The 22,584-nt window shown below is 40.7% G+C and overlaps 1 protein-coding gene across 4 annotated transcripts in view; it reads right to left on the bottom strand.

The window, feature by feature from the left end:
* Positions 1-763: 763 nt before the first annotated feature.
* Positions 764-22,584, bottom strand: part of SPPL2B (signal peptide peptidase like 2B) — a 73,713-nt gene continuing 51,892 nt past the window's right edge. The window contains exons 5-15 of one of the 4 annotated variants that reach the window (XM_083174863.1): positions 19,322-19,461; positions 18,735-18,880; positions 16,333-16,429; positions 12,973-13,089; positions 12,801-12,882; positions 11,295-11,369; positions 11,070-11,132; positions 8,054-8,153; positions 5,155-5,232; positions 4,842-5,002; positions 764-2,265 (exon numbers count right to left, since the gene is read on the bottom strand). In XM_083174863.1, coding sequence (XP_083030989.1) covers positions 1,948-2,265; positions 4,842-5,002; positions 5,155-5,232; positions 8,054-8,153; positions 11,070-11,132; positions 11,295-11,369; positions 12,801-12,882; positions 12,973-13,089; positions 16,333-16,429; positions 18,735-18,880; positions 19,322-19,461 — 1,377 coding nt within the window. In that variant the 3' untranslated portion in view covers positions 764-1,947. Of the gene's footprint in view, positions 2,269-4,775; positions 5,003-5,154; positions 5,233-8,053; positions 8,154-11,069; positions 11,133-11,294; positions 11,370-12,800; positions 12,883-12,972; positions 13,090-16,332; positions 16,430-18,734; positions 18,881-19,321; positions 19,462-22,584 lie in introns of all 4 variants that reach the window. The other 3 variants (XM_083174855.1, XM_083174871.1, XM_083174869.1) reach the window with 3 other exon arrangements.

Below are 22,584 nucleotides of genomic sequence, written 5' to 3' on the forward strand. Positions count from 1 at the left end.
CCGTACGTTCTTCTTTTTGGAGGGATGATTCGACCCATTCCATATGGAATATATGGAATAGCTTTGCTCGAAACAAGGGTATAGAAGGAGGGTCCTTATGTATCCATTGATGTAGGATACATTTGCGGGCTACCGCAGATATAATGAGCATAATTTTTTTGCTCTCTTGTAGGATTGGTGTTCCTGTTGGGAAAACGCCTAGGATTGCCCACTCCGCCGACAGGGGAAAACGGTTCAGTAAGAATGTGGTGGAAAATCCCTGAACTTGTTTCCAGAAACGTTTAATAGTAGGGCAGTCCCACATGAGATGTCGGAATGTTGCGGCAGGACTATCACATTTTGGGCAGCTGTCTGTGTCTGAGATACCCATTAAATGTCGTCTATGTGGGGAGAGGTAACCATTGTGGTAGATATTGTAAAACATCTCTCTGTACATTGAGGCTGGTAATGTTTTCCAGGAGTATAAGAAGGAGCGCAGTAGATGTTTGTGTAAGTTGGGGGAATGTTCGTAGCCACGTGGATAGGCCTGTGTATAATATTCTCTTGACCTTTGTTTCAGTGGCTGTCTTTTGAAGTCCTAATAAAATGAAGATGCTATTTCATTAAATTCAAGGGTTTAATTGTTTTAATTTAGCTGTTCACACAGTATAACAAGTGCCAATTTTTTTGTGTCGTGATATCACAAACCCATCTCTTTAACTGAACTGGTCACACATTGTAATGAATGTGTTAATTTTGCACACAAAGAAAACAAACAAAAAGGTGCAAAAAAAGAAGAGTCTTTATTCACGATCTCCTGCTCAACCCAAGTAGCTGCTAGCTACCAAGGCAATTATATTACAATAATTAAAAGCATCTGTAGTGTGTAACATACACACGCAACAATATATGTAGTGAAAATTTCCAAAACAATCCACTGGGGTTTTTTTTTTGTTTATATAAATGTATTTTTTTTTTTTTTTTACTTGAAATTTTAATATGATGGGTAACTATATTACCACAATGTCCTTTTAGGCAGGAAACATTTTTGCTATTATATTAGCAGTATATTAAAAGTCCCGCAATAAAAATAAAAAATATATATATATACTGAAGAGGCGTGCAGTTTTTTATTAAGTTAGTTTGTATTACGATCATACCAGCGCTCTGTTCATGAATCCTCACTGTTGGATGCCATGCATTTGCCTGATGTCTCACTGGGCATTGTGGAGGTAGCTGGAAAATCAGGCTGTACTCCAGAGCATTACTGGCAGAGGCTACGTATAAAGACCAAGGTCATTGGGTACCGCATACAATGTGTCACACTCAGGCATATGAGAATGACCCGCTATCTTTACGAGCATTGTTGAGCAACAGGGATTCTATTACAGGCGTGATATTTCCACACTGCTCTATGGTTACTAGCTCAACATAGTGGACTTTAATTTGATTATTTGTTATCAATGTATATCATTGACATTTGAATGACATGATTGACTTTTTTTATTTTTTATAAATGTATCCATTTGGGCCAACTATATGGATACATAGATACCATAACATTATGCATTAGACAGTATTAAATATTGAAAAAATGAATGCACAGTTATTTAATCCGATATAAATTTTCCCATTAGCAAATGGTCTTGGGCCCCAACAAACTGTCAGACATGTCTACTCTTTGAAGGAGTAGATATATTTTAGGGCAATAATTAACCTGGTTTTAGTCATTCATACCGTATTATTAATTTAAGTAACAACAGCAATGAGTATCTAAATCAAAGACTGCTTTTATATGTATATTTTATTCTTTGTGGTGGCTGCACCCTAACTTGTTGGGGCTTAGAAAAATGCTCCATGTCTGAACTGGTCCTGTCTGTGCTTATAGCCAGCTATGGATCCAGGGGTTGGTGTGGTGCTGCCTGTGTATGGTGAGTAAATGTAAGGCCTAGTAGAGTTTCTAATAGGTCATTCAACATTTTGATCCAGTATTTTCTTTGAGTTGCCAGAGATGGCGCTGTCCACATTGGAGGACAGTTGAGTTTCTGGTATGTTTTCTGATCCATGGGACAGGTCCTCTTCTGGTTTTTCTGGGGTGTTCTCAGTGTCCAGACACAGCTGTTCCTTCAAGGGTTCTGCTGTGTCCTTATCTAGGGCTGCTTGTTCTTGTCCTGCTTTAGTGTAGCTGTCTTGGTTTGGATCATTCTCATTTCTCTTGTCCTGCTGGCCCAAACACACATCCAACCCACTGGGAGCCAGAACCAGGTGAGGATTCGGAAGTTCTTTCTGCTGATATTGGGAAAAAGATAGACGTGTAAGCACTGATCATAAAGCAGGGTAAAAAATCCCCATGATTAAGCTTAAATGCCACTACACAAGTATGAAGTTTGGATTAAACAAGATGTATATACTTGCTTAAATATAGACACAAATATGTACAGCATAATTGGGAGTTGTTTGATAATGCCTTAGAATTTAGACCAGCAATGGGCAATATGATACATTTAGTGACCACATGGCTGGTCCTCTAACCTTTAAAAGTGCAGCACATTACCCATCATTTCAGGAATGTGTTAAAACATATTAAAAGAAACAGTTATATGTTATAATTACAAAAGAAATGTGGTGTATCACCACTGGGGTTGATACCAGGCAGTGCTTAGGGTTTTTCTCAAATTTAGCAGCAGTTTTGGTTAAGGATAGTCAGTCCTTGGTGAATAACAAGATAAAAAGAAAAGAAAAACTGCGCTTTGAGCAATAATTTACCAACCAGTATGATGTAAAAATAAATGTAATACTAATAAGACATCACATACACATACTTAAAAAACATAAGTTTATCATCTTCAATGAATACTGTAAGACCTCTAAAAATGGTGCAATTCAATACATGAAAGATGCATTTTTGATTGAGGGAATAGCAACCCTCTTATCTTCCTTAAAGCGGATCCTGTTCCTATTGGGCTCAGATGGTATTGCGATGGTGAAGCTGCATAGGACAGTTATTGATAAGTCACTCACGTGTGGCGGGGTATTGTTGCTGTATGGCTTGCAGCAGATGGAAATGTCCCCTTAGGAGTGTAGCAAAACTGTTGTCCTTACTGTGGTGGCTTCAATTCCGCCCAGACAGGGGTGGAGTCCATACATCATACTGGTTGGTAAATTATTCCTCAAAGCGCAGTTTTTCTTTTCATATGTTAGAATTACGCTTGCTTAATAAGCAAGCACAACCTATATATACCAAATAAATTTGGCAATAAAGAAGCCCAACTGTGGGTCACAACAGTAGCGCTTTATGCAGCCCATATCTGTTTTAGTTGAGCCTCAAAATGGACAGATAAAAGGAAACTCACTACATATACACACACACATACATACGCAGAGAGAGCCTGAGACCTATACATATATAATTGTGAGGAATATTAAAGACCTTATGTATTTTAGTGCGATGTTGTTTGGTTCTATTGGCTATTTGACATGTTATCTCAATAATGAAAACCCTTAACCCTTTGAGTGCCAAGGTAATTGGTCAGAATAGGTGTGAAAATTGCCAAGCAAACATGTTTATTCATTGTAATGACTTGTAAGGTTTACCTTATATAGGAAATGTAATCTTTTTTAGGTACTTGTGGATTATCACGGCTCCCACGATGGGCATCGTATGCTAAAAAATCGCATCGCATTGTATGCGATCGCATCGCATGCGATTTGATCGAAGAGTGGCGAGCGCAGCGAGCCCCGCGATGGGACGCGGATACCTTCACAGGTATCCGCGTCCCCTCACGGGCTTCACAGGTGTCCGCGTCCCCTCGCCACGCTTCGGGCTCGATGGCTCGCTGCGCTCGCCACACTTTCTATTCTCAACTCCACGCCGACGTGGATAGTGGGGGTATGAAAAGGTCGTAGGACGCGTACCGCCGCCCCTCGCGGGCTCGCTGCGCTCGCCGCGCTTCGGGTTCGCGTTGATAGTGGGGGTGGTACAGCCTCAAAAATGCCATTTGGGGGCCATTGAACATGTTTAATACTAATTCCAATGCATTTGGATGCTTTTCAGTGCAAAATCGTATGCGATTGAATACGATTTTGTCAAAAAACGTCAAAAATCGGTAAAAATCGCATCGCATGCCACTATATATGGCATGCGATGGGAGCCGTGATAATCCACAAGTACCTCTTTTTATTTACATAACTTTTTTTTTATTTGAATTACATGACAAATGTGAAAGACACTGGCAATTCGTACATATTTTGAGCATCTCAGAGATGTTGGCACTCAAAGGGTTAAATATATTGGGACAGATGTATCAAGCCTTAACAAGAGAAAAATGCAAGGGTGATAAAGAGAGATAAAACATCCAGCCAATCAGCTCCTTACTGAGTTTTATTAGGATGTGATTGGCTGGACGTTTATCTCTTTATCACCCTTGTATTTATCTCTTGTTAAGGCTTAACACATCTGCCTCATTGTACATCAATCTGTGAAAGTTAACAGGAGCTCATAAGCATACATCCATGTTGTTTGTTTGGTGCTTTAAGTTTAATAAAGTTGCTGAACATTAAAACTTATATTTCAAACCTCAAAATTAGTCAAAACATGAGTACATAACCTAGATTTTGTTGAAGAATATGTACCAATAACTGTGTCAGCGATCAATTGCTCAAAATCTTTAAATCAGCAATATTAAACGGACAATCCAGGTGATGCTTGCCACAACATTTAACGTAAATAAATACAGGTTAAATTTATTAGAAGACAAATATTATCCTATTTCTTATTCAGCAACGGTTTACTCAACTTTATCGGAATATGGGTTTAAAACATTCGTATTTCTCGAAAACAGTCATATCAAACTGGTATTCACCACAAAGCCGCTACCCGTCCAAAACATAGGAAGCTCTTTGCGCCATAGGGCCACAGCCAGACTTGTGAGGAGTGTGCAGGGGACGAGATAGAGGAGTGCAGGTTGTCCCCTTTGCATGAAGGCAAGTGCCACAAAGGTCACAAGAAGTCCTATTCCGTAAGCTGTGAAGAAAACAAAAACATACGACTAATGAAAACTGCTTAATAAATAAGATAATAGGTTAAAGGTAAAGGTTGGAGAGAGAATTAGGTTAAATAATTGGATTGGTTTGAGAACAATGGTTTCTCAAGCTTGTGTACCTTTGTATACATACCTACTGTACAAGCCAGAAAGTAGATTCTCGATGACTGAATCTGAATGTCAAATCTATGACAATAGGCCACCAGCAGACCTGCAAAAAATAAAATAAATACAAATCTGCCTGGTATACTGTAATTAGACAGGTATGTCCTCATACATCATTACCTCTTGACACATCATTTCACATGAGAATCTGTGTATTTTTTTGTTGTTGCAGAGAATGAGTCTTAAATCGCAATTTAATGCAACTAGGATGCGTAAGGGGACTGCTTACTACTTAGATAAATATAGCTACTCTTAACCAACCAACCCCCCCCCCCCCCCCCCCCGACAGATGACACAATTAGCGTGCCCACAAATGAGTCATGAAATCCATTCCTATGGGCAGCTGCTGGGCTGCAACTCATAGCCCAGCAAATACTGCAGCTTGCTGCAATGCATGTGTGCGTGTATACGCTTTACAAAGAGAAGTGTGGCTACAACTGTTAAACACTTGTATCTGTGTGCGGCTGAGACTGAATCCATACAGCTCTGTTCTGCTTAGTATACAGACTCATTCACACACAGTATACAATTGTCATATCAAATTAAACAGCACATCTCCTTGTGCATCCTAGTTATGTTGCTTTGTAATTAAGATGCACTTTCGGCAAAAACAAAAAAGAAGCCTGACGTTAGCAAGCTGCAGAGGACATGACATTCAATCACGTAAGCATCTTGACTGACTGCATGGTGTGTTGAGGCTAGATGTAGGACACCTCTGTATCAAACACCAGATCAAACGTTTGCAGTGGGCCATCTTACATTAAAAACAGGACATTTACTCACAAACACACCATGTTCTATTTGCACAGGCATCAGTGGGAATACAGCTAAGAATTAACCGTGATGCTTCTGAATTTTCTTTAATGGCATAGACTGAATTAAGGAGTTTAACGTTCACACGCAACGCTGGGAAATTTGCAGCACTGCGTGTGGATTTAACACCACCCACCGAGTTCACCACACGTCTGCGAATGGATGTTTTTCCGACCATCGAATGATTTGACACTTACATGCAAAACTAAGACTCTCAGGTGCCTTAGTTTTGCATGTTCCCTGTATGGGAACAGGGCGGGCAGCTGACATCCGGTGATCTCAGCTGCCCACCCCCGCGCCACTGCTCCACCGCCTAATTTCCGTGGGAATGCCCAGTGTTTTCTTGGGAACACTGGTGGGTGTGAACGGGATGGCGAACTAACATTTCGCTGTGCCCACTCGCACCCAGTGTATGCACATGCGCATTACAAAAACATCCGTCCCCCGGAGTAAACTAGAATAACCCCCTAAGCCTGGACCTGTATGCAACGTGCAGCTGCATTAGTGGCAGCTAGTTACAGGAGTAAAGTTCTCCAGCTCATATACTATAACCAGTGTATGGAATTGCCCCCTGTGTGTATAGCATGTAGCAGAGGGACATGTAATACACTCAGGTAAACAAGTCAAGTGACTGGCTGCATTATGTTCTAGAGGGCCTAGACAACAACATCACTTTTCCATAAAACACTGGTCAAAATAAGACCAAATCCATTGGATCCAAGGTTCAGATATTAATCTGGGCAAGATAGACTCACACTTTTTTAATCGCATATAAAAAAGAAATGTGCACAACATTCTCACAATGTTCCAAGGGAATATCTCACTCAATGAATCCCCCCGATGTGCTAATTGTACATACAATATTTAACGGAATCAGCCCACATCTATTGCAATGCCTTCATCAGAAAGATGCACAAACATGGATGTCCCCGCACTGCAGGTAATGAAAAAGCAGCCCGGCTATTTTATTTGCATACTATTTTACATTACCTTAACCTTGAAACAATCAGACTGTAAAATACATTTTGCTAGCTCGATTGCTCCATAAAAAAATAGAAAACCAAATGTAATGTCTCTTAATGCACTTAAATGCAATTTACTGCATACAAAATAAAAGATTGTGTAGTGGAGTTTCTGTGCTATAGCTGGGTGTGGTGCTTTATAAGGTCACAGAGGCTCTGAGCAACACCAAGTATGTACCACACAAGGACTGGTGTTCTTGGTTATGTCTTGGCAAGGATTAAATGAGCACACAGAGCCTGATTCATGTTTGTACGTAAATAATAAAAAATAAAATCTATTTCGTGTCTGGAACAAACCATGTTGCCATGCAAGGGGAGCAAATACATTTAGATTGAATCTGTGCAGGGTAAAGTCTGGCTATTTTGCATTTAGCCCACAAATATTAGACAGCTTTATTTTTACATTGCAAATCTAACTCTCTCTGAACACTTACATCTGCCCCACCTGCAGTGCAGCATGGTTTTGCTCATTTGCATGCTTTTTTTGCTTTACCTGCACACATGAATCAGGCCCACAGTTTCTTGGTAACTGAAAACATTTTGTTACAACCCAGGGAATACATGAGCCAGGAACATTTTAGAACAAGTTAGCAAACTGGAAAAAAATCCCTGACAAATAGCCTGTGTTCAGGTGGCTGACCATATTAAAACCTAGGCCAGAGACGTTATCCTATGTATTAATGATCATTAAAAGTTATTTATTAGGCAAGAAAAAGGGGCTTGAATTTAACTGCCTTGAGCGTTAAAGCCCAAGGTTCTCACACCTGGTAAATTATCGGGGCTAATCGAATTTCTCCCCAAGTCTATGAAGCAGACTTTATTTTGTTTACAATATTTAAATGTTAACATGGAAAATAATAATAATAAAAATAATAAATGTAAAATACAAATGGTGGATCATTTAAAGTCTAGGATTTTTCCAGCTTTAATTAAAAAAATAAAAATAAATTAACGTCTGAAAGATTATTGCTCCTTATTCTAATTTAGCATTGCATTCCTGTAAAAAAATCAATAAGTCAAACAATGTCTCACCTGGCACTAATATGTCTCCAAAACCCAAGAGAGAGAAAGGCCTGTCACACAGAGCCAATGGTGAGGAGTTTAATCTTGGCACTTTCAGGACCATTGGAAGCTGGTACAGAAAACACATGGTTACCATTATCACACGGGCCACAGCTACTGCCAACACACTGCACAGGTTAAGTATCTCTTATCCAAAATGCTCGGGACCAGGAGAATTTTGGATAACGGATTATTCCATATTTCAGAATATTTTTATATTTCAATTATGAATTTTGTAGAATCTTGCATTTATGCTGTATAAACACATCAAAACACACGAAACACATACAAATATATTTTATTTGTTCAAAAAACAAAATTTGTGTACTGACTTTGAATACCAAGCAATCATTGTCTTGCATATTTTATTTGTTCAAAAAACAAAATTTGTGTACTGACTTTGAATACCAAGCAATCATTGTCTTGCATATATATTGTGCCAGTTACATATCATGTCCCCAGTAGTGCTGTTACAAATATCCCCAGTAAGTCTTTTAGCAAAAATTTTAATTTTTTTTTTTTACTTTCTGGAATGTATGGTTTTCGGAATAATTCGTATAACTGATATTCGGATAAGGGATACTCAACATGTACAAATTGCATGAAACTGAGGCTTGGTAACCGTTACTAAAAGAATGGCTTGGTTAAACTAATGCCTTGCCCCTGAAGAATCTATATCCGTGATGGTGATTAGAGAGGCAGAAGGAATGTCTGTGTGTGTGTGTGTGTGTGTGTACATGTGGAAGGGAATATAGATTGTAAGCTCCACTGAGGCAGGGACTGATGTGAATGTTCAAATATTCTCTGTAAAGCACTGCGGAATATGTGTGCCTATATAAGAAACGGTTAATAATAATAATAATAATAATATGCAGGGCTAGAATAAGCCTCCGGAGTGCCCACTCAGACACCTTTGGCCTTCATCATCTTGTTAGTGTAGCTCCCGCCTGTCATCCAGCCCATTTCTGGATCAAAGGATGACTTGACACAAGTCACTATCTGGTGCATGAGGAGCATTGGTTCTATGAGGATTTTGTAAAGGGGCTTTTTGACCAGACACGAAGGAAAGATGATGGAAGGTCCACAAGCTATTTTTCAACATCAACCTGATCCAGAAAGGGTCTTTACTTGCATCATAGCTGAAGTGTGTATCCTTACTGTACCTCCTTGTGTCTTTTCATTGGATTAAAACCCCATTGTTTAGATCTTGTATAAATACATTTATTTTTTATCTTCAACCTAAATGGCTACATTTTGAAGATACCTTGATAGGAATAATCAAACGCCTTACATTGTGAGTATGGGTATGCCACCATTGGATACATAAATGTGTAAAGATACCTTGCTGTGTTTATAATATACTATTGAGATGTGAGCTGGGTACGCAGCCATAATAACCTTGGACCAACCAACCACCCCCATCTTTTCTTTCTTCAATATATGCACCCTTGAACCTGACAATCTGGAGAGAGAACCATCAGAATGCTGTATATAAAACAGACCACACCTCCAGAAAGGAAGTATCCCCCCTCCTCTATAGATTCAAAAGGATAACTCCATAGTTGCCTACCACCCTCCTTTTTCCACTTCTGTTTCTTTACAGTACGATAGGGTAACTGTATAAGTATTGCAATGCAGGGAGATACCTTTTTTTGGAGCTTGTTTAGGCATTCACATTTTACCAAGTCATTCTAAAATGAAATATCTGCACCTACCATAGGACTGGTAATACACCATGCTCAAAGTTGGTGCCTCAGCCCTTGCAAATACAGACGTATGGATGGGAAAGGTCTGAAACTAGCATTAGCATAAAGGTACATAGGCTTTGGGACAGAATAGTGGCATAAAGAAGGGACTTGTCTAGTTCAGGGTTTATTACAGTTCTTTTTATGGCTAAATGTCCCATAGAGTTCATGATTATTTGATCCTGATCGACACTTCTTACAGCTTTAATAGAATTAAAGCAGTGAACTAGCTATGTTTACAGTGGTATTCAGTATTCCCTCATGTTTAGTTTGTAACCATTTTAAAGGGTATTGATTGATTACAGTATTTCTAGATATGAAATGTTTGTATTGCTGACCTGTGCAGCTAACACTAATACCTCACTTTTTGCTTATTTGAATCTGTGGGAAATCAGTATGTAAGTGATTGGGAGCAGCATAATTGCCACAATTTGGTTTCCATTAGTCATCTATTTGAGGTTCCTTTTCAGTGTATGTCATTTTTTTTATTTTACTGTTAACATATATGTGAATACCAAAGGCACATGCAGTGGGTTTTCTGAATACCCAGAAACCCCTCTCCCAGGTTGGACAGAAACGGAGCCCCAACTCCTCTCACTGTATTGCCACTATTGGTGGATCTACCGTAAGAGATGTAATTCTAGTCCTAATGTGAACCACTTGCATCAGCAAACCGCCAAAGGGAAAAGGAATATTGTTTTTATACATATATATTTAGGTATGCTGCATATATTTAGTTCCCTGGTGGTAGAATAAATAAATCTTAAATGCTGGAAGATTTGAGCTCTGTGTAGTTGTTATATTAGTGGACCCATGAATAAAGTGGCTAAGTGGTGTGTGTGTGAGTGGGGGGAGCAAATGTTGTGTATTGAAATACAAGGTTACTGTAGCTACTTATCACTATACCAACCATCTCTACCATTGTATATGACCTTCCAGTATGTGCTTTTTATACGAAATTAGTGTACACAGAGTAATAGTAAGATAGTTTGTCTGGAATCAATCTCTTATTTTAGGATAACAATAAACCGGAATGCTGCAAAGTATGAATGGAATACAGCATAACCCTCATTCCCAGACACATACTCACGGTGTCACTTCGAAACAGATATTTACTGTACTAAACATACTTCTAAAGGATTGCTAATATGTATGCATAATGGTAAAATGCTACAGACTATGCTGGAACTACATAAATGTTAATAATATATTCCTATACAACAGCAGGCATTACTGGTTACCTTTTCCTGAGAAGATGAATCTGTTGGTCCAGCAGCAACTTCCACCATGACACTCTCTCCATTCTGTTGTGGGTAAAAAACAAATACTTCTGAATGTTGGATTGTTTAGAATCAGTAGAGAAACAAAGTGATGAACACAACATAATCCCAGCTACAGCAGGAGGACAATAGTGAGGAAAGGCAATGAAATAGCATACTTTATCCCCCACACAACACAGATCATACCTTTGTTAAAAATGGAGTGATGAATACGAAGAACACATCATATACAAATAGTACAAATAGGAGTAGTGTGCAGGCCTGAAAGGAAATATGGAAAATGTGAAAACATTGCAAAGAAATGAATGAACAATTGTTCCCAATGCAATATGCTCCCGGCAAATCTGTGTCTGCCACTGAATTAGGTGTGCAATGTGAAGCCTTTTAAATGCCTACTTAATAATCCTAAATATTAATCTATTCAAGGTAGCGGTTAAATAATTTAGACCTGTAACTGGTGAAACAGTAGGGATTTATTTCTCAAAATAATTGACCCCCTGTCCTTCCTTATTCATTGCTACAGAATGTATTAGCTATGTGTGGTCATTGTTTGCTTTATGGATTTACTATCACTATGGAAACAATGGCCAATGTTTTGCCTTGGTATTAAAAATGAGAACCCTCCCCCACCCCAAAGAAAAAAACAACACCCTAATAATTCAAATAAGGTTCACGTACATGGTTCTGAAGGGGTAAATAGAATACATACCTGCTTAGTAAGTTTGAATGATAAGATAGCTTGTTACCCACACCTTCACTCAAAATAAACCAAGGTTTTTTTTTTTGTAAGAACAAAAAAATGGGTTAATACTGTTTTTTTTTTTCAGCAGTGCCTTCGGTTTCTGTTACGAACACCGCTGCAATAGCAATACTTAGCAGTGAAGCATTATTGGCACTTGTGGAGCACATTTTGCGTTTTGCCTACTAACACATAGTACCATAATGTTCCTGCTCCAAATTTCCTAATGAGATATTATGTCATCCTATATGCATCAGCACTAGGCTGATGGAATATAGGCAAGACAGAATTGGCACCAGTCTTCTGTCATCAGCCAAGAAGGTTACTTAATTTGCCTCTATAAGGGTTCCATATACGCATACTCATATGCAAAGTAACAAATGATTGTGCTACCATGATTGAACTTCTTAAACTTGGTACATACATATTGGTCAATATTTAAAAAAATGTATGCAGTCAATGGGTCACTAAGTTGCATTACAGGTCAAGCTGTTCCAAAACTCTACTGATCCTCCAGTTCCGACCTCAATATGGTTTTATTTTTGGAATAAATACACACATAATATTTATTTATAATCAGGTATATACAGTATATATTTGTAGCGCGCACACATATTCCATAGCACTTTACAGAGAATATTTGAACATTCACATAAGTGCCTGCCCCAGTGGAGGTTACAATCTATATTCCCTACCACATGCACACGCTCCCACATACTAGGGTTAATTTTGGTTGGGAGCCAATTTATCTACCAGTATATTTTGGATTGTGGGAGGAAAACAGAGTACCCACGCAAGCACGGGGAGAATATTAAACCAGCACAGTTAGGCCATGGTGGGGATTGAACCTATGAGGTCATTGCTGTGATACAGTAATGGTAACAATTACACTATCCAAACATAATAAGAACAGAATTCTACAAAGAAGGAATGGGAAGAACACTATAAATTACCTTAAATGTGGGCAAACGGATGGTCTTCAACATATACAGGCAAAAAGCAATACCAAGGATATCCTGGAGTATCCAAGCCCACCTGACAGACACAAGACAGAGATAGAAAAGCTTCCTTTGGGTTTCTATAGAATACTAGCCTGATTGTGCTATATTAAAAGGGAATACTTACTGATCTTCATTCCTGAACACCCCCCATGTTACACTGACAGCTACACAGAAGGTTGCTAATATGATCTTCCAGACATGTGGTCGGTTGTGAAAGTACGGTAGGTTGTTATCTGGTATTCTGAAACAGAAGGAAAGTGTCACTTAGAAATATGATAAAATGGCTCAGGGCAGCTACTCCTACAGTATATACAATATTTTAAATGTAGGATTGAGACATGTAAAATGTTAATGTCAAGTAGACAATGCCTTTACAAACATCATAAAAAGTATGCATTTCTATTTCTGACATATTACTTTCATGTTCCTATATTATGGAATCAAAATAGATGTTATTAGGAAATTCTTACCACTGATCAAAATAGGATTTTTTACTCAACATAAAATCTCTTCCTTGGAGTCTATCTGGGGGCGCTGCTTCATTACCTCTGTGTTAGAGAGTGGGCTATGGAGTTTAGGCACAAAAACACTAAAAGCCGACTCCTCCTCCCTCTAACCAAAAAAACCCAACCTTGACCCTCCCTCACCTCGAAAATACTTCAGCAGCTTGTATACAGTCGTCTCATCAGCTACCTCTCTGAAAACTTCATCCTCGATCCTGTTCAATCTGGCTTTTGCCCACTCGACTTCACTGAAACTGCCTTGGTCAAAGTCAACAATTACCTGCTTTCTGCCAAATCAAAGGGTCACTTCTCTCTGCTCCTCCTCCTGGAACTCTCCACTGCCTTTGACACTGTGGCCCTTCCTCTCCTCCTCTACACCCTCCAGACGATTGGCTTCTCTTGCACTGTTCTGGCCTGGTTCTTCTTCTCTTACCTCTAAACGCTCCTCTTTGTTTTTTGCTTCTGGATCCACCCCAGACCCTTTCAATCTCCCTGACTCTGTCCCCCAGGGTTTTGTCCTAGGCCCCATTCTGTTTTCCCTTTACACCTCTTATAAGCCCTTTCGTATTTCCACTATACCTCTCCTCTCAGGGCCTATCTTCCTCTATCCTCTCTGAGGTATGCTGCCTCTCCATCATCTCTTTCTGGATGTCTGAACACTTTCTGAAGTTCAACATGGACAAAACTGAACTCATCTTTCCCCCCTATGTAGAGTTTCCACCCCCAATATCTCAATCACTGTTGACAACACCATTATCACCTTCATTCCCTAACGCTGCTGCTTGGGTGTTACTTTGACTTCTCTCCATCGTTTCCCATGTCCAATCCCTGGCTCAATGCTTCTGGTTCCAACTATGCAACATCACTCACAACAGGCTGTTCCTCTCTGCTAGAGTACAACTTAACTTATTAGCCACTCACTGGTCATCTCACGGTTCGACTATTGCAACATTCTCCTCACTGGTCTCCCATGATCCTATTTCGCTGCTCTGTTCTCAACTTCACAGCTGCTAGGACTTCTGTTCCTCTCTCTGCCCTCCATTTTAACAAAATATGCACTGGCTCACATACCTCTACAGAATACTCTTCGACCTCCTCACTTTCACATACAATGCCCTCACTAACTCCACTGCTCCCTACATCTCCAATGTCATCTCCTTACATATTCCCTCCCACCGTTTTCGGGTTGCCCAATGACCGTCGCTTCTCCTTTACCCTGGTTGCTGCATCCCATGAGCAAACCCAAGATTTTGCCCTAACTGAACCCCTTCATTGGAACAAGCTCCCTCATTCTATTAGACTCTCCCTGACCTTGCAAAGCTTCAATCCCCCTGTTCAAAGCTTATGCTTCCGCATAACCTACTCTTGAGGTCACTCTCCCTACGAAGTGCCTGATCCCTTGGCCATCCCTGACTCGCTTACCTACTGCCACCAGGCCAACTTCCTTATACTCATGTCACCTGTCTGTCTCCCACTCCCTGTAGTGGTCGCAAATTCATCACTCGCGAGCTATCGGTAAGCTCGCAGCAGTGATCCAGTCCCCAGTCACAAGGTAGTGAGGGGAAGGGAAGCCGCAGTGGCAATACCGGACATGGGACACAGACAGCGGTACTGCAGGGGGACACCGGACTGTCCTCTCCCCGGCAGCAGCAGCAACAATAGTGACTGTACTGCTGCTGGGAAACTAGCACTGTGGGGACATACCTGGTACTGTGGGGCATACTTGTTTCTGGCACTGTGGGGCATTCCTGTTTCTGGCACTGTGGGGCATTCCTGTTTCTGGCACTGTGGGGCATTCCTGTTTCTGGCACTGTGGGGCATACCCAGTACTGTAGGGAAGTATCTGGCACTGTGGGGCATACCTGTTTTTGGCACTATTGGGGCATACCTGGCACTGTTGGAGCATATGTGTATCTGGCACTATTGGGGGCATATGTGTATCACACCCCCATTTTCATTGGCCGCACCCTATGTGGCTACACCCGCACACAGTATCGCCAGTATTTATTTAGAATGGCACAACAATCAGGTGGGCATTGTTTATCTGGCAGTGCTGGGGGGCATTGTGTTTATGGCATTACTGTGGGTATTGGAGGCATGTGGCCTCGCAGGAGTGCCATGACAGTAGGTCATGCCCCCTAATTTCAGGCGCGTGCCGTTGTCCCTTCTTCTCTGCATCCAGTGTTGGGAGGTATGTATGCGACATATTGGACAATGCAGTGTGTGGCACATTGTGTCTGAGGCATTGCGGTGTGTGGCATAATGTGTCAGGGGCATTACAGTGTGTGTGTGCATAATGTGTAAAGGGCATTTTTTGATTATCATGCAGATTTATTTTTTATTTTAGTTGCTCTTCAGGCGGTTTATGTTTTCTCGAGTAGCCCCCACCCCAAAAAAGTTTGGAGACCACTGCTGTAGATTGCAAGCTCCTTGAAGCAGGGCCCTCATTCCTACTTTTCTCACAACCCTCTTCTCTAGCACTTTAATTACAGCTCTCTACTACTCATCTGTATGGCACTGCAAATCACTTTTATAAATAAATAATATAAATTGACTAGTCTGACACATTGTACTTTTTTTTTTTTTTATAGATGCCTTTGGCAACTTTATGATCACAAAGACTGCGATTGGATTGTACTACAGCTGCTCATACTAGAATTTTAGGATAAGAGTATTTCTTTCTAACAAACAGTACAGGTGAATAGTGCAGACATATTATTCTGCAGTTCAGATGGCCGCTTATTTTTTGCCATCTGTATGTCAAAAGAGCACCAATACAGTGGGCTAGCAGCATATTACATGGGTCTCATTTATACATCTTTATGACTGAGCAAGTCCATTATGATACTCTTATGGTAGGGTCCCATGTGATTGTCTGATCGTATTTATTGCTATTTTTATATTAACATGATTGAACGAGAAAATGTGTTATTTACCCCAATTCCACAAACCAATCTGGAACATACGGATTGGGAGCTTACCTGCATTTCCCATATGGAATTCTGCGGACAAATGGGGAGAGGCAACTGTACAGACCAATGGATGCAGCCAAGCAGAAAATTCCAATGATTATGTAAACTGCATAAATAAAACACATTTCATTTAAAATACATTATTACTACTTATATTTTTTGTATTTGTGACAATTGGCATTATTGGCTTGCAAGCACAGGCATGTAGGTTTAGGTGCTGCTCATGAAGAGCATTATAAATATACATTCTCATTGTCCACTCACCAATAGCAAATGTGTAGAAAAAGAACGACTGCAGTAATTGTAAATACCCTAGCTCAGTGGTTCTCAAAGTCAGTCCTCAGGTCACCCAGTAGGTGCACAGATGCATTCATTACTCATTGATACATTTCAAAAGATCCACAGGTGGAGCTATTCTGTGAGGAGACCTGCAAAACATGCGCCGTGTGGGGTCCTGAGGACCGAGTTTTAGAACCTGTACCCTAGCTGAACTGAGCAAACACCACAAAAGAGAACTTAAAAAAAAAAAAAAATTAGGAAAATGGCTTCATTAATTTGCAGTGTTATCTTCAAGCTCGCACATACATATCCATACATACATACGAATGAAATTGAAAATGCAATTACAGCATTGAATCGTTGGCTACTTTGCCGCTTGGTCTAGTTTTCCCCCTGACTGCCAGAGTTATTGACTTGTATATGTTAGCCCCGACTGTAAAGCGGGGAGCGATGGAGAGCACCGGATTATGGGCCCGATTCAAACCTGTTCACATGCTAATGGGGTCATGATATATCTGCCAATCATTTGAGATTGATATATCACTCAGTATGTACCCAGCTTAAGAGTTTTCAATCGGCGGGACCTGGGGCCTTAAATATCTATTATAAATTAACTTGGTTAGAGAGGTTGGAATTGCTTTCCTTTTAGACAGCAAATATTAAACGATTAGTCGGACTGGTCCTTCAGTAAGTGGGTGTGTAGATCGGCCCTCCTTTTCAGTTATTACTTGCAGTAACGTCTCTGGTGGCAGGCCATGCTGAGCAGATATATGCGCTTTATAGGCAACGATAGAAAGTAGGTGCACTTTGCTCCCATGATAGCCTTTGTATGAGGCATCATTAGATAACATGTTTCCCTAATAATAAGCCCTACCCCGATAATAAGACCTACCCTTACTTTCTGCAGAACGGTCTAAAATAAGCCCTACCCTGAAAATAAGACCTAGTTAAATCCACATTTTGCCCGGTCCCTGCACTATACTATAATGCTCCCAGCTCTGCCCCCCCTGAAACGGATGCCGCTGGTAAAGATTAGTAGCATCCAATCACAACTGCAGTCTCACTCTTGCACAGTGCACCCTCCCCTCTTTTTCTGTGTATGACGCTGGCGTGCGTTTTAGCATCAATTACAGCAGCGCCACTGAGGAGATAAAAAGAGGAAAGTGAAGACCAATAAAAAAAAAAACAACGGTAAGTAAAGGACATGTATTGTAAAGCAGGACTGAGGGGCAGTAATGTTAATTAAAATAAGACCTACCCTGAAAATAAGCCCTATGATGTTTTTTGGACCAAAAAAAAAAAAAAGAATTAAACAGTGTCTTATTATTAGGGAAACACGGTATGTATGTGTGTACACACCATGCAAGTCATTGGGCAGTATTCAATGAAAAAGTTCTCCGTGCATGGAGAGCGTTTTATTTCGCTCTCCATGCACTCTCCGTGTTCCGGAGGGCTCGCTGCCACTCCTGCTCCCTCTATTCAATGTGGTTAAGACTCGCCGCCACTCGCGGCGAGTCTTAACCCCTGCAGGGAGCAGGGAGCTTTCAGGGAGCCGGAAGCAGCCAGAGAGATTAAAGTCTCCCTGGCTGCTCCAGAGGACTGTGTAGGGGAGGGGGGCTCTCCAGGACCCAGGCTGCACCCCCCTATAGCCAGCTGGGGACCCAGTATTCACTGCACCGTTCGTGCATAGTTACGTTCGGGTGCAGTGAATATATGAATATCTAATGAGCGGCTCGAGCCCCCTGCTGGCTGCACTGTGTAAAAAAAAAAAAAAAAAATGTAAAAAAATATTTTTTTTTAAATTAAATATATATTCATGTGCTATAAGCACATGAATAAAAATAACATGCCCCTTCACAGGAAAAAAAACCTGATTTTTTTACACCAAAATTTCTTAAAAAAACCTTCTAGTTTAAAAGTTCACATTCCAGCTCTCCATCAAAAGATGGAGAATTGCTACACGGAGAGAGACGGAGAAAATCACTTAAAAAGACGGAGAATATTTCACATTGAATAGGGTTGCTCGCTTTTGGAGAGCAAAATGCTCCGTCCAAGGCGAACAAAGCACAAATTCTCCACAAAACACGGAGAATTTTTCTCATTGAATACTGCCCATTATCTACGTTTTTTACCTAAATGATCGTAAAAATTGAAGAGAAGAACCAGCATGGAGCAGCACATAACCACAAACACGCAGATCATGATAGGAGTAACATCCACAATTTCACTGTCTTGCGTCTTATCTGCTCCATCATCCCGCTTGTGTTTCATGTAAGACCTGAAAAAAAAAAAAAGAAGTAAAATTGGTGTTTAACAATAAACACAAGTGCAGATTTTGGGGACATGGGCCTATCAGCCAGAACATAAAATCCACTGACAGAAATTGAACACATTGATGCATTAAAGTGGCACCTATCGAGAAGTAAAATAAATTAAGCAAAATGTTCAATTCTTCAAGTTGATGTGTTGAAAGCAGGAAAAATGGGCAAGTGTAAGGATCATTTAACAAGGGTCAATATGACTGGATTAGAGCATCAAATTAATTAAAATCAATTACAGCAAAACCACTGGTTCTGTGGGGAGTTCCTTGTATGCAGTGGTTAGTACCTACCAAAATTCATCCAATTAAGGGCGAACCAGGGACTGGGTTATGGGGTAGCAAATAAAATGTATTTGCTTATATATGAAACAGAATTTATATTAAACTACATATACTTACTTTTTAACATCTCTGCTTCCAGCCCAGTAGCCACCAATAGCCACAGTTCCCACAGCCATTACAAAAATGATGACCATATTATAGTCAACAACTGGCTCATTTGGTGCATACATAGCCACTTTCACCGACTGGCCAAATGTCTAGAGCAAAATAGAAGAAAAAGTAATGACTACAATTAACTATGATGTCCGAGTTATCTTTGCAAGCACCATCGAAAACAAAACAATTTAACTTATAGCAGAGGTTCGTGACAAGACATTTAGTAGTGGAAACCTTAATGGCACAAAAAAAAATTTCAATTCAATTAGGTCATGGGCATACTGAATTAGTTTAATGAACTGTGGGCCAGTAATACTATAAATGGAAAAAGGCCAATACTCATAGTAAAGAGAATAATCTTCAACCAAACTTCCTTTATATAATTCATCAGGCCCCAATTTATCTCCCTAATTCAATTTTCTGGAAACTCAACAGTATGATTTCTTCTCTGATCTGGTTGGACAAGAGGCCTCGCATACAATTAGAGGTACTTACTAGATCCAAATGTCTGGTGGCCTGACCCTTCCTAATTTTAGGTTATATTATTATGCGGCTCAGTCAACTCATTTACGATTGTGGCTCCAGGACTGCAATCCTGACTCCCTTCTGAGCCTTTTGGTTTCTGAAATGGCACATGGTCATACACCCCTTCAGGTGCTGTTAGCTAACACCTTTTCTCCAGTGCCAGATTAAGGTCTAAATGGGCCTGGAGCTGAAAATTATCGAGGGCCTATTATGCACAATAATAGGGGTTGTGGCCAGCACCTAATAATGTGGTGTTCTGTTTGGGTGGTCTGCATGAAATGAAATGAAAATGAGCCAAAATTCACATATGGCACATGGATTGAGTCAATATTCACCTTATGCCACACAGATTAAGGCAAAATTCACATTTTGCCATATGGATTGAGCCAAAATACACACTATACCAAATTAATTGAGCATTAATGCACAATATGCTCCACAAACAGGGGCATTGCACGCCAAAGGCCGCCCTTTACAAAATTACACCATAATGCCCATTACATGTTTAACCACATACCATAATGTCCATTACGTATTATGCCAAACACCATAATGCCTATTCAAAATTATGCTACATAAGTGCTGCTTACCTACATGCTCATTACCAGGGGTTCCATGCTCATTCCCAGGGGTTCCATGCTCGTTGCCAAGGGGGAATACAGTACAAGCTTGCAGTAACTGGGGGACAGCCACAGCCGGGCAGAAATGACAGCCGGGCAGAGAGCAGGGAGCTGCCCGGCTGTATTCAGAGCACTGCAGGTCCCGGCTATTTGACATAATACCCCTTTCACACCAGAAAATGCAGGGACTTACCCAGGAATATGGTCCCAGGATCATGCAGGGAAATTCCCAGCCCCTTTTACACCAGACTAGTCCCTGCATTTTCTGGTGTGAGGGGGAGAGACCCCCCCCACCCTTTAACCGACAGCTATATCTTTGGAACCAACTGACCCATTTACATGAGACCAGTGTCATATTTAAGAACTTTTGAGTGGGCTTTAAATGATTTTGATCCCGTGAAACTGGGCCATTTGGTTCCAGAGAAATCTGCCCTCAAACAACATGAACAGCCATGAAATGACATTTTAGAAAAAAAAAAAATTAAAAAAAAAATAATCGGTTTACCCACAATATCTCTGGAACCAATAACCCCATATGGACCAATGGTAGGCTAATTAGCAGCTAAAATGTAAAAAAACTCATGGCGTGAGGACATCTTGTGGCCAAAAAGTAGAATGCCATTAGGCTATGTGTTAGAGCAGGGATGGAGAACGTTTGGCCCTCCATCTGTTGTTGAACTACAAATCCCAGTATGCCCTGCTGCAGTTTTGCTACTTGGCTATGCTAAAACTGAGGCAGAGAATGCTGGGATGCGTAGTGTAACAACAGTTGCTGAACTACAATAAAATAAAAAGATCAGGGGGGCACATGCATTGGTGCCTAGCCCAGAATACGGTATTTGCCATTTGCATTTATAATTTAGTTTGTGTGGAATTGCGTAGCAAGATTCTCTCACATGGTTAGCTATACCTAGGTATCATATCGGTAATGCTACTAATCAAACGCCGGCTTCCTGTCAATCAACTTGCATACGGCCAGTGATTTAAAGTAGCAGGAGTTTATGTCAGGATAGCCTCGCACATGCGGCTGTACACAGACCTATCGATAATAGCTCGACCTGCAAATTCGCAGACGTACGGTCAGGTCTGAATTAGTCCTTTTGTCTGAAGGCAATAGAACCTAATGGTTGGCCAAACCTCTGTGGTAGCAGTCCACATCCCTTGGAAGCAATAAGGGCTTTGCACATGCTCAAATAAACTGAGTTCAATTGGCCATAGGATGGGCATCGGAACCAGGGTCCGATGCTTGTCAACCATCCCACACCTGTTATTCTGAGGAAACATTACTTCCATCTAATTGAAAACATCGATAGTTGCTAATCATCTGTTACTGGAGCTCACCCCGAGTATCCTTTGACCACAGTCTGTGTACAAGTTCATTACAATCTGCTTAATCTTACTAAATAAATGTTTATATAAATCTGTAGAATGCTGATGTATTAATAACTAGGTCTTCTGCATTAGTCTCCTTTATAAAGTGGCTACATTGGCCTACAGACTCCAGGCAGTCAGTCAGGGATAGCTCTCATTCACAACTATAGCTAATGTGTGATTGTGACATCATCAAAGTGACATCACAGGCATAGGATGATTGTAACATCATAGTGACATCACAGGCATAGGATTATTGTGACATCATAGTGACATCACAATTATTGGAACACTGTAACTCTCAGTGTTCCACTGCCAGTCATTGCTCACTTAACCTTCGGTTAGTTCAGCAGCTTTTCGTTCTCTGTTACATATTGTTCAGTTGAACTGCGATTTATTCCAGGACCATGAGTTCCTGTATTATTATTTTATTGATATTCCTCCTGGTACCTGGGGAGCTCTATGCCAGGCCTCTCCCGGCAGGACGGACACAAGTCCCAATGGACGAAGCCGCCATGGAACATCTTAAAGAGAAGCCTCATGAACTTCAGGGACTTCATCATGGACGCCATCAGATTCGGCATTATGTGCGCCACCAGGAACATCACCATGGGCGCCATCCAGAGAGACATCATGGGCGTTATCAGGAGCATCATCATGGGCGCCCCCAAGAACAGCATGGGGTGCACTCCAAGGAACAGCATCAGA

Source organism: Crinia signifera, chromosome 1 (assembly GCF_055691185.1).
Source record: "Crinia signifera chromosome 1, ASM5569118v1, whole genome shotgun sequence".
In the NCBI taxonomy this organism is placed as follows: Eukaryota; Metazoa; Chordata; class Amphibia; order Anura; family Myobatrachidae; genus Crinia; species Crinia signifera.